At 35.3% G+C, this 12,772-nt stretch overlaps 1 protein-coding gene across 2 annotated transcripts in view; it reads left to right on the top strand.

The window, feature by feature from the left end:
- Positions 1 to 3,824: 3,824 nt before the first annotated feature.
- Positions 3,825 to 12,772, top strand: part of LOC128220453 (uncharacterized) — a 47,675-nt gene continuing 38,727 nt past the window's right edge. Inside the window, exons 1-2 of one of the 2 annotated variants that reach the window (XM_052928858.1) lie at positions 3,825 to 3,982; positions 10,600 to 11,195. In XM_052928858.1, coding sequence (XP_052784818.1) covers positions 11,060 to 11,195 — 136 coding nt within the window. In that variant the 5' untranslated portion in view covers positions 3,825 to 3,982; positions 10,600 to 11,059. The remainder of the gene's footprint in view (positions 3,983 to 10,599; positions 11,196 to 12,772) is intronic. The other variant, XM_052928861.1, reaches the window with a different exon arrangement.

Raw genomic sequence — 12,772 nt, 5'->3', positions numbered from 1 at the left:
GTGTCTAGCAAGAAATCTTCTTAGACCTTCTGGGATATATCTCGAAGTCGTGCCAATACGAACTTGTTCCACTTCTAAGTCGTACCGGATTTAGAGGAAGTTGCCCCATAAATAAATATGGTGAATACAAGAGTTATCCTCTTATATCTGTAAGTTGTGAACAGCAAGGTTAACTGCCAATGAGGAAACAATGTTGTTCATTTCGTTTATTGATAATGGCGATTATACAAAGTGTTCTTTAATTGGCCTTAAAATCTGAAACAAGGCAAGAAATACATGAAACTGGTCATATCCAAAAAGTCAATTTATATCAGTACGAGGAAATACCATTATATTTGCATGACATTTTCTAGGAACTTACATGGTAATCAATATTTAATATAGTATGTATGTATTTATTTGACGATACATAACTCAGACGTTTTTACTTTCACTATATAACGCACATGTGGTACGACTACACAGATTCTGATGCGACCTCATAGTGGTACGAGTTCGAATGGGTACGAATTCTCTTGTTATCAAATCGTCCGTATTCCATTTTAAAAAGATGTGCGGATAAAGGAAAATACTTGACGTCAAATTTAAATTATGGTCCAGGCCAAAGTTGATTTACTATAAAAAACAACAACAACAAAAAACTTATTACTACAGAGTAACTTCGACCCAATCTTCATAAAACGTGGTCATTTTGTACTAATTTATGAGCGCTATCAAGTTCGATATTGTCCGATCAAAATCTGTGTTCTATTAAATATTTATAAAAATTATTGGTTACTATCAAATGTACCTTACTACAGGTAAGTTTTCACGAACGTTGGAAGCATTCTAGCGGTCAAATATTTACACTAAATCTTCATAAAACATTTCAGAATGTTTTTACATATTCTTAAACCTGGGTAAAGTAAGAATGCGAGTCAATTCCGGTAAAAAACTATGTCTTATGGTCAAACTGCGAGTGGTTAAATCTTTACTGAAACCTTCATGAAACTTGGTTTGAATGGTTGTACAGAACTTCGAGTATGGGTCATTTCCCTTCATAACCTATTTGACTAGATCAAATGTTTTGAAAGGTAAAGATGAAAAAAATATACACTAGACCAACATTTTCTATCAACTGTATGAAACTTCATACTCGCTCGTCCTAAATAGTTAAGTTTGAAAGTTATGATAAGTCAGTAAGTTGTACATTTTGGTAAATATCGGGTCACGGGAGAATTGTTTGCCGACATGGTAAGAATGTAAGATGCATTTCGATAAATAGGAACAAAACACCAGGACTAACTCGAGGTCGCTTTGTTAGTTAATTTACAGTGATCGTTAAACCTGGATAATGGCTTGATAAACATTATTCCATTAAAACCATATTCAGTTCCGAGACGTTATTCAAGTAATGAACGAGGCCATTCAGGTTAATTGGGTTAAAATCTAATCCAACCTTCTGCAGTCCAACTTTCTCCAATCTCATCGAACTTGGTTGGAATGTTGGTCTTCCACTATCATTATCAATGTCAATCTCATTTGAAGGCCTTATTTGACACGTTAAACTATCTGGTTATCTGGTGAACGGTATAGGACCCTTATGGGTCAATTGTTTATAAAATGTACATACAAATAACCCCTGACCATCAAAATTCAACATGATCTGCAGAACATGGAGAACTGCAAACGATACCAACTACGTACTACAATTGCATTTAATTAATAGTGACACTGTTATTCAAAATCATTTCATTCACATGTATAACAAACATAAATTTTGACCGATAAACCTTAAACTTCTTACTGAATAATGCATTTATGGAAAATATCAATTACTGGTCACAAGATTGTAACCGACTAACGATGAACTGTGATGTACTATCGTCACATAAGGTAGAAATACCGCGTGTTATGCACCTTTCTTTCAAATTAAACTCGGTTTCCTCCAATAAGGACTGTTTTCGACATTTATTCATTCTTTTAGATATGATTAAAATGACTGTATTCATTGTGGCAACTCTTATTTGGGAGTAAGAGTGCATCTTTAAGAATCATCATATGGCTGTTCTTTTATTTGAAACCAGTGAAACCAGTGAATAGCTATACAATAATTTCTAAAAGTCAAGACGGTTTGTATTGACTTTGTCACATGGATGAGATAATGAATCCCCGCAGTAACCTCACCGGGAGAAAATGAATTATTACAAAACGTATTGTTGTCAACTGACATTCGGTGACTTCCACTGCTCAATAAATACATTGTACGAAACGGCATTTTAATAAGAAAACTTAAAATGGTATGTTTATCAATCAATACTATGTCTTTGAATGCCCATTTGAATTAGAAGTGTTTGAACTATTGAAGTTATTGATGTCGCAAAACCCACACGGCTGGAAAGTATTTAGCACCGAGTGTTGAAAGACCACAATGATGAACGTATTTGTATAGAAGACCGTCGTGACATTGACGTGTTAAAGAATATATTCTAACTGGCAGAAATGATAAACAAATACAATTAAATGATAGATTGGTAAGATTTCAAATTTCGAACCCCAGTTAAATATAATATAGGCGCATACTCAGGCGCATAGCTGCCTATAATCCACATGATTCTGACAAAAACATCCGCCGAAGTTGCAGTACGCGTATTATACAACATGATTCTAAAACTGTCCATTTTCCAGTACTAAATAAAGCACTAAATAAGCTAAGAATGCCCAGAATACAGCAGAGTGCACCATGGTTTTAAAAAAAATCCGCGGGGCATGCCCCCAGGCACCCTTTGCACAATTATGAATCTACATGAAGAGATGGCTAGCTACGCCCCTGATACCCCTCCCCTCCCAAGCCCGTATTGGAACAGTGTATATTCCCCCGTGTTCTAAACAATTTCAAAGCAAATGTCAGATTTGTCATATAATGCATTTTATTATATCATTACATTATAATGCAACCATTATTTACAGGTTAGCTGAACTTTAATTTATAGCTATGCTATAAGCGTAGAATAAGACTAAGTTTCAATTAAAACGAAAGAATAAAAACAAGACAATGTTATGCATTGTACACAATCCTGTGACAAAGATTTATTTGAATGTCTTGCATCAAATTTAACCAACATGCATCAAAGGTCAATGCATATATGGTAATTTAATAGTTCCATAGAACAAAACAGAACATACCACAGTCTTTGATAAGTGACCCGTTATTGATAGGAAAACAATTAACTACTTCCGTATCAGACGGTATAGATTTGACGGAAGAACAAAGGGAACCTAAGATACGACGATTTTTTGTATCTTGATTTGCATTATCGTGTTTTTCATGAACTGGTTACATTGTGAATTGATATCGAGCTAAAACAATGCTGTTAACAAAATGTCTGTCTACGCTATTACTGTAAAACCTAATTATTTGCCGGTTTATTTTTTTCAAGTTTGTACGATTCAGCTATACTTCTAAAAGCTATAAATACACGTGTGAAATATTTTTTCTTGTATTTCAATGATGTAATCCTTGGCCGAAATGTCAGCGTTGCATCGTTCTACAAAATTCTGCCAAGTTGAAATTTTGGCCAAGGATTGCATAACTAAAGAAATATGTTCATATCTTTTCTGTCAAAATAGTTATTTAGAAATTAACGGCACTTACTTGTTTGTTTACATCGGTTGTGACCCGTGATGACCCACGTGAGAACCCCTTTAAGTCACGTGATTCCTCGCCCTGTATCGATTGATGTATTACTATGTGAAACTCTACACTCGCAAACACTACTGGGTTTACGGAATCGGAAGGAAACTCCTTCATAAAAGATGCCGCGTCTTTTATTTCCATCGATCATGATATTGAGATAATTTTACGCCTGGACGCTACGTAAACAGTATCTTTATTGTGTATGTCTCCTAAAATTGTTTATCTTTCAATCAAACTATGTTTTATTTATATTTTATGTTGTCTGCAATGAGGATGTTATAAGGAGTGTTTTGATTTACATCGTTGGTGAGTGTTAATTAATATTAGTTGTTAAATTCAATTGATATTTCCGTATTTTTTAATCGAGTCAACATATACTGTAGTGGTCATTTTCAAGCAATATAATAATGGTTTACAATAAGATCTTTCAAACGTTGCGTCATATCTTAAATTAAAAATAGGTTTTGTTTCTGGTCACGTGCACAAAATGATTTAGGCCGGTAGGGATTCTTTTTGATGTTGTTGTGTTTAATAAGAAATGTTAAATTACTGTCAAATGAGATTTTTTCGCTGTCATATGGAACAAAGAACTAATTTATTTCAGGCCTAAACACTAATCTTGGGATGAAATATAAATGGTGACTTCACACTCGGATACATGACAGCATAATGTTGTAATATGTATATTACGTCATTCCTGTTCAAATTCAGAAAGTGACAAACTTTCCAGATTTTAATCATAAAAGCAAAATAAGAAAATAAACCGTATGATTTGCTCGAATATGACCAATTTAGTAATGTTGTTTCCAACTGCATTGTTTTCAAACAAGCGGGGTGATTTTTTATTACACATGCTTGATACAGAAAAATACTTGATGGAGATATTTAAACGGTAAGAAGGTATAGCATGTGTTTTGAATACGGCCCATGAAGGACTTTTAAGTGACTTAACTAATCACCTAGAAGTGGGCAGTGTCATATATTGTCGATTATAATAGGAAGCATCAATTTGGTTTAGAAAAGCCATAGATACTTACCATAATGGTTGTTCTAGTTATGCTAAAATCTGAAATAATAATTTGGCTCGGTTTCATGCTGCGAAATGGATATAACCTTTTGTTCAAGATGGAATTAATTTACATCTTAAAACATCGGCAATTAGGAATTCTGATGAGAAAATATGAGACCTTAGCAGTTATCAATATTGTTACAAAGTGTATGAACGAAACACTTTTATAACGCAATTGTGATTGTGCACGTTTTTATAATGGGGCATTTTGAATTATTTGCATTTGGTTGAAACCTGTTACAATTTGAGTTGTGTACATAACTGATGAAACTTCCGTTGAAAGCATGTAATTGCTACTGTGAATGTTTTGCGTGAAATAGCTCGTTTAATAGTTAATCTAATTGCCAAATATTTTACGCTAAAATTGTGTTTATTTTTCGTTTATAAAACGTAGGATTTTTAAGGACTATTTAATGCCAAAACAAGCTTTTATTTCAAATTCATGACACACAATTGATTTTCACAAAATAAGAATTAAACAGATTTACATTGAATTATGGCCATTTAATGGGACTATTAATTCGTAAAATGACCATTGTAAGCACCCATTAACAGACAATGTATTAATTCTCGAGTTTTGTATGTATACCATTACTATTTAACATATTAATCTTGATTTCGTATGAGTTGTCTATCTTTTAAGGTGCCAGTCATTTAAAAGCTGTTTGTGGGTATAACATGTAATAATATTCACAAAGAGGCTTTTAAATCAACCAATTTCGGTGATATTGAGCATATTCTCTTACAATTAATGTTAAAACGCTTAGTTAATGTACTTTTTTTGTGGACCAAGAATGACATCATAGCAAATAGTAATCGAAATTTCTACAGAAAATAACAGACCTTATGTTCTGGCTGCTCTTTGGAACTGTCAAATTATACACTATTCTAACCCTACAAAAAGCCGTACATATGTTGTTTTTTTAAAACGCTCCAATAACTAATTAATATGTTATGTCATTCGTTCTCTCTCTCTCTCTCTCTCTCTCTCTCTCTCTCTCTCTCTCTCTCTCTCTCTCTCTCGCTCCCACTTTCGCTCACGCTCTCTCTCTCTGGCTCTCTCCCCCCCCCCCCCTCTCCTCTCTCTCTCTCTCTCTCTCTCTCTCTTCATCTCTCTCTCCCTCTCTCTCTCTCTCTCTCTCTCGCTCTCTCGCTCTCTCTCGCTCGCTCTCTCTCTCTCTCTCTCTCTCTCTCTCTCTCCTTTGAATGATTTCCTACCTGCTTGTTACGGACGTTTTACACTTTATTAATTACCCACCTAAGTGCAGTTTCATATTTCACTTCTTGACAACTGAAACAAAGTGGATTGATTCTAAACTTTCACAGTCATCGATTCAATGGTCGATAAAATATTGTCCAGATATAGATGAAAAAAAAATTGATTTATTTCGGTGCTCAACTTTATTATGTTTAACAAAGATAAAGAGTAAAAGATATGTCTTGATTTTTTTTACTAGATTCGCCCTTTAGTCATTTTAGTGACAGATTTTAAGAAGTGAGTATATACTTCAATCCGGCTGATTTACCTTTGAAAGCAAAAATCCGCGCAAATTATTTTATTGAAATGTGAGTAGATTACCTAACACGTACATTCCACATACTGACACTGAGCTGCAAGTGTTGCACTGTGTGAAACGATAATATTTCGACATGAGTTTGCCCGAAAGGTCTTAATTTCCAGCCGTTGGTCTAACGGAAGCAAATAGGTGAACCACTGTAAAATAACGCTTACTTACTCACCTTACCTCACCTTCTTAACACCGACATTCGCCGACAGTCAGATTAAAGGTATTTAAATGTTTTGGGATTAGAGTGCGGAGAATGTGGCCAGAGTTTCAACATTCGTGCAATGTTGGAAAAGCGTATGTAATTCGCCCAGTCATGACAAAACTTGGTGGATAGGATAAGTGGTGTACGCCAGATTATGCCACGTAAAACCGCACTTCCATGTACGTCAAGACAAGTGACGATGATTGATAGCATTGCACCAGACAATTGTAAACACGGCACCCAGGTCCGGGGAATAGCGGGGACTTTGACTTTCGGTTCAGCCAATCCCAGGTAAAATCTCCCATTCCCGGCTATTTTCGGGGCGAAACAACACCACCGCATTCACTAGGCACTGCGGGCACATGGAAAGTAAAACACGGCCCATTTCCCCCGCTCTTACCGGTATACCCTCGGATCTGCAGGGGGGGGGGGGGGGGCTTGGTTACATTTGACTAGTGCATAGTATCGCCGTGTCACGATTGCTATGCGAGAGTATTTCAAATGATGGTCATATATACCTACACGAACTGAATACTCGCCATGTTAATCACTTGAGCCCTATGGAGCATGAGATTCTGCTTCTGTTCTAATGTCATTCAGTGGTCGAATTGATATCTTGTTCAATGGCATGGCAGTTTTAGCAAGTCATATATCTATTCGGTAATTCAACAGCCAAACCTTATTGGTTTTTAAGTAGGCAGAGACAGAAGCAGGATCAGTAGACAAAATGAACTCTCGATCACTAAGCCGGTTTAGTGATCGACATGATATTTTGTTCAACGTGAAGGCAGTATTTCTCAAGTCTTCCAAATAAACTATTTCAGTAAATCAGCAGTCATCTTGTTGTTTTTCTTTTAACCAGATCATTCGTAAACCATGTAAACAGCGACTGGCCCAGTTAGCGGATAGGTTAAACAATGGAATCTAGAACACTAAACACTAAATGATTGTTAGTAAGTTCTCACACAAAATAAATGGTTATGGGACTGCGTCACATCAAACCATTTATTTTTGTAAGTGTATAAATAACAAGCATTAACCATTACTTAATGGTCGAAATTATATTTTGTCAAATGGGATGGCAGGTTTATTTTTTCAAATTTATTGTTTTAAATCAGCAGTTGTACGTTATTGATATTAAGGTGTCTCGGTTGATAGATTAGCCTAGAGGCTGGGACATAAGACAAAATGTGGTTTCGACTACTAAGCTGAAAAAGGGTTATTAGTATGTACATGTACATGTATTTACCGAAATAATCATGTCGAATAACCATTTTATTTTGATAATTGCATAATAACAACCTTTTAAGAGACTTGACTCCAGATGATACAATTGCAAAAAAAGAAGAACATTGTCTAAACTTACATCAAATTGGCATCATTGTGTACAACGCATTAAATCTTACTTACTGATGTAGCACATCGCTTACGACACATGCATCTTTCGCAGTTTTTGCGCATTTTCCAATTCGAAATGTACAGGGGTTGTCTACCAGGTAAATCCCAGTAAATTTAAAATAGGGTGGGTATATATATCTGTACTCATAAACATGAAACCATTATGCGCTTTTTTTAAACGGGGAAACTCAGATGAGACAGCAACATGATTGTTGCGTTCATTACTTTAATCCTGTAAAATGATGTATTATCGGCGTCCTACTAGCTCGCATTGGCAATTCTAGACTTGTTTTAGGAAATACTGTATTCGTCAGTTTTTGGACCATCTGGTGTTTAGTCCCTTTAACCATATCATATAACCCCACTCCTCTTTAACCATATCATATAACCCCACTCCTCTTTAACCATATCATATAACCCCACTCCTCTTTAACCATATCATATAACCCCACTCCTCTTTAACCATATCCTATAACCCCACTCCTCTTTAACCATATCCTATAACCCCACTCCTCTTTAACCATATCCTATAACCCCACTCCTCTTTAACCATATCCTATAACCCCACTCCTCTTTAACCATATCCTATAACCCCACTCCTCTTTAACCATATCATATAACCCCACTCCTCTTTAACCATATCATATAACCCCACTCCTCTTTAACCATATCATATAACCCCACTCCTCTTTAACCATATCATATAACCCCACTCCTCTTTAACCATATCATATAACCCCACTCCTCTTTAACTATATCATATAACCCCACTCCTCTTTAACCATATCATATAACCCCACTCCTCTTTAACTATATCATATAACCCCACTCCTCTTTAACCATATCATATAACCCCACTCCTCTTTAACCATATCATATAACCCCACTCCTCTTTAACCATATCCTATAACCCCACTCCTCTTTAACCATATCCTATAACCCCACTCCTCTTTAACCATATCATATAACCCCACTCCTCTTTAACCATATCATATAACCCCACTCCTCTTTAACCATATCATATAACCCCACTCCTCTTTAACCATATTATATAACCCCACTCCTCTTTATTGACTGATACCTTTAAATAATCTTTCAATTTGTAGAAAATCCAATTACAAAATTCAATGCAATATAGTTGTTATTCTATTGTACACGTTTTACACGAGTTTAAAATATGATTAATATCATTTTAAATGATTAAAAAACTAGCATATCAGATATGCGCAAAAAACATTCGACCATCTCCAATCCGTACCATAAGTAAACAATCTGTACACATTCATTAGCCCATTAATCATAGTGTTATGCATAATTTTGAAGTGCATCTATTTTATCTTACAAAGGAAATTGACTTTCTTTCAATTGCATCTTTTTAATATTACAAAGGAAATGGACGTTCCTTCAGCGACAGCCATGAAATGACGACAATTGAGTACGCGAATCAATAATTATTTTGTCTACAAAAGGAAACATCTCTTGATAGGGCAATTTGTGTTGGCATCAAACATCAATCATATTTGTTCAAGATTTTTTCTCTGAGGCTTAGCGTGAGAAATTAATTGGCACTCAATAAATATGAGAAAAAGTACTAGTCTGGCCCTATGATTTTCATATGAACAATTATATATCTGTCAGATATCGTTTATTAAAACCCTGTGAGTATTTAAATATTATGGGATTGGTTTAAATCGCGTTTATAAAGCGTCAGCCCACTGAGAGCCGTGACTTCTAAACAAGTCGCCTATAAGTATTATGTACACGCGCAGAAATGGCCAATAAGAAATCAAAGTGTATAGGTTAAGGTTTTATATAAATGGTAATTCTTGTTGATAGCTTTATAGGCACATTAAAAGTGGACAACAAGCAATGATATATAACAACCTGACTATATTTGGAGAACAAAAAATATATCAAACAACCTGATTATTTTTTAACAACAAACAATGATATATTACAACATGAATATATATATGGGCAACAAAGTTAACAATGATACACCTTGAATTTATTTTAACATCAAACAATGATATATTACAACATGAATATATATATATGGGAAACAAAGTGAACAATGATACACCTTGAGTTTATTTGGACAACAAATAATGATACAGAACGACATAAATATATTCTTGTAATGAGTAAATGTTACGTTCTGGTGACTGGAAGTTTTTAATGTGTTTTTTTTTCATTTCTTAACTTAAGTCACTTGCCTAATTAAATTACTTTTGAGTCATATGAAATAAAAACTCCAAAATAAATTATTTTCGTTGACCTTATTAAAAAAAACACTTTAATGTTAAAATTCTTAAACATGTCTTTTAATTTGACTATAATTCTTTTTTTGAATCGATTTTAGTTAGGAAATGGCTTAAGATGCTTTATGAATGCGGCCCCTTGTGTGTTTAGGGTCTTAACTATAGCCTTTTCTCCTCTTTGAACAGACCAAACAAGACTGAGTCTGAACATTCTATTAGATTCGACATGTGAAGTTTTCCGTGGACAGTTAACTGATTTTAAAAATCTATCTCAGCCATTGCCTAGTAACGGCATGCCAGCATTGTCAGGCCAAATAACTTTCCATGAATTGTTCGTCAACAAAGTGGTCAACGCTTAGTTTTACTTTGATTGGAAATCGAGATATCTACGTATCTTTACGTGTGTTTTTTTCTTCTCATTTCAGATAATGAGCTTGACGTGATTGGAATTTTATAGCATTCGGAGCACTCATTTTCTCGGAAAAGCGATATTATTGGGCCATTTTTCTGGTTGATAGTGTTAATTAAGCGATAAAATTATGATCAAGTGCCCACCATTGTGATTAGACGTGTACACATTCAATAATTGAGGTCCACATAGCTGCGGACTTGATAAAAACCTAACATGTAATGGACTATTTTATAAAAAAAATATGCTTATTTAAAATAATAATACCCATCATTCATAAAACTCACTGAAATTTTTCGCTAGGATCCTAACAAGTGGAAACTTTTACTGAAATGTATTAAGTTTTGTTATTGTTTTGTAAGCAACAACACGTTATGACAACATAAAACGGACGTAGTTGTAAGTGCTAGTTGAATAGTGTGAGGACGGTCTGAAGGGGGCTCAAAGAGCGGACAGCCGCGTGAACAGACAGGCGGATGCCAATGCGGTTCCAGTATAAAACTCTGGTGGGTGTCCTTGCCAAGGCGCCGGAGGGGCGGGTGGACTTCGAGTGTCAGGAACTGACCCCATGGTTCCGGAATAAATCATCTCTTTTCAAAGATGTAAAAGATGGTAAGTATAATATATATAGAAATTAACCCTTCTCTCGAATGATTCATGTTTTTGAGGATCTATTCACCGAACGGAGAAGCAATAATGGCAATAATATTCGATATTAAACTTTGTGAAGTAATACTAATACATACAACTGTATCATGCACCAATAAGTCGTCAGTTGATGTAATAATAAGATTTTATGGAACTACAATAGCTCATGTATATTCAGTTTTATTCAAAATCAAGGCCCATACGGACATCAGTTTTACATTCAAGCTCAAGAACAACGGCACTTTCTTCCGTAACACTCCATGATAAAGCATAACGCAGTAGTGTATCGAGGGTATCCGCTTATATAGATGGGTTATGCAATCCGGTATTTGTTGGAAGGAACTCCAAACCGCAGATATGATTTTTGTCCTCCTATGACGCGCAACTTTCTCAGATATGCTCTCCTACATATTGCTGAAGGACAATAACAGTACCCAACATTCCTCTAGGGAATCCAGGGACGGGTGCCCTCCCGCACCCCCCCCCCCCTAAAAAATCGTCCAAGTTTACTTTTAAATGTAGGAGAAAAAAAGAAAGAATAAAATACGCCCCAAATTCACCATTTCGGACTAGAAATTGTAAAAATTGTCTTGAGCGAGTACCCCCAAACCCTCTGCCAACACTTTAAACCATTTAAGTTTCGGTTCTGAGGGAAGGGCGTAGGTCAAAAGGTTACGCCCCTAAGTTTCACCCCTCTAACGTCATATCCTCGATCCGCTCCTATATTCGTTAACATTTTCACCCCGCCTCAAACCCAGTTGATCATTTCATGGCACGGATGTACTCTTTGCTCAGTCTTGACCAAACTTGGTGGATAAGATAAGTACATAGTAGATGTCACGAAATATCGCACTCGCGTTACGTTTTCTTTTTATTCTTTCATTCCCATCAAGTAACGATGATTGATGGGGATAGTGATGTGTCATGGGTGGTTTTTGACAGTGTTTGGAACAAACAAGGCCCTGCATATATACATATACGAACCGGACAATCTTTACGATATAAACGTATTTCAATCTGATCATCTGACAATAAAGACGGATCCTTCAAGATTAATTATTGTATATCAATCAGCTAAATCAGGAAAAGTAATATATTATTATTTTCTCGTTCAAGGCTGTAGACATTTTATAACATGAGACAGTGTGGAAATATTATTATTTTAATTTATTATTAGAAAAATAGTTACCGATGTTTCTATAATAGCATATATTTACGACCATGTATGTCTAATGCGTTCTAAATGAAATGTCACATTACAAGCATACTTTATTCAAAACTGATTTGTTTCAAAGAACGTCAGAAACTAAACTTTATTACATTATATTGAATGGCATTGTATAGAACGGGAATATGCAGCGGTTACGTTCCTCTGATTGACAAGAGAGATCACTACATATAACTATCATCTCCATCCATTTCAAAGTTGTCTTCCTTGTTAGGGGTCCTACTGTCTGTTAGGCACCCACACCATCTCTCCTCCATGTACATGAAAACATGTTTCTAAATATTTAAGGTATGAGTGTTGAAAAACTAAATGA

This window comes from Mya arenaria, chromosome 15 (genome assembly GCF_026914265.1).
Source record: "Mya arenaria isolate MELC-2E11 chromosome 15, ASM2691426v1".
NCBI classification, from domain to species: Eukaryota; Metazoa; Mollusca; class Bivalvia; order Myida; family Myidae; genus Mya; species Mya arenaria.
This window is presented reverse-complemented; position numbering and strand designations above follow the sequence as displayed.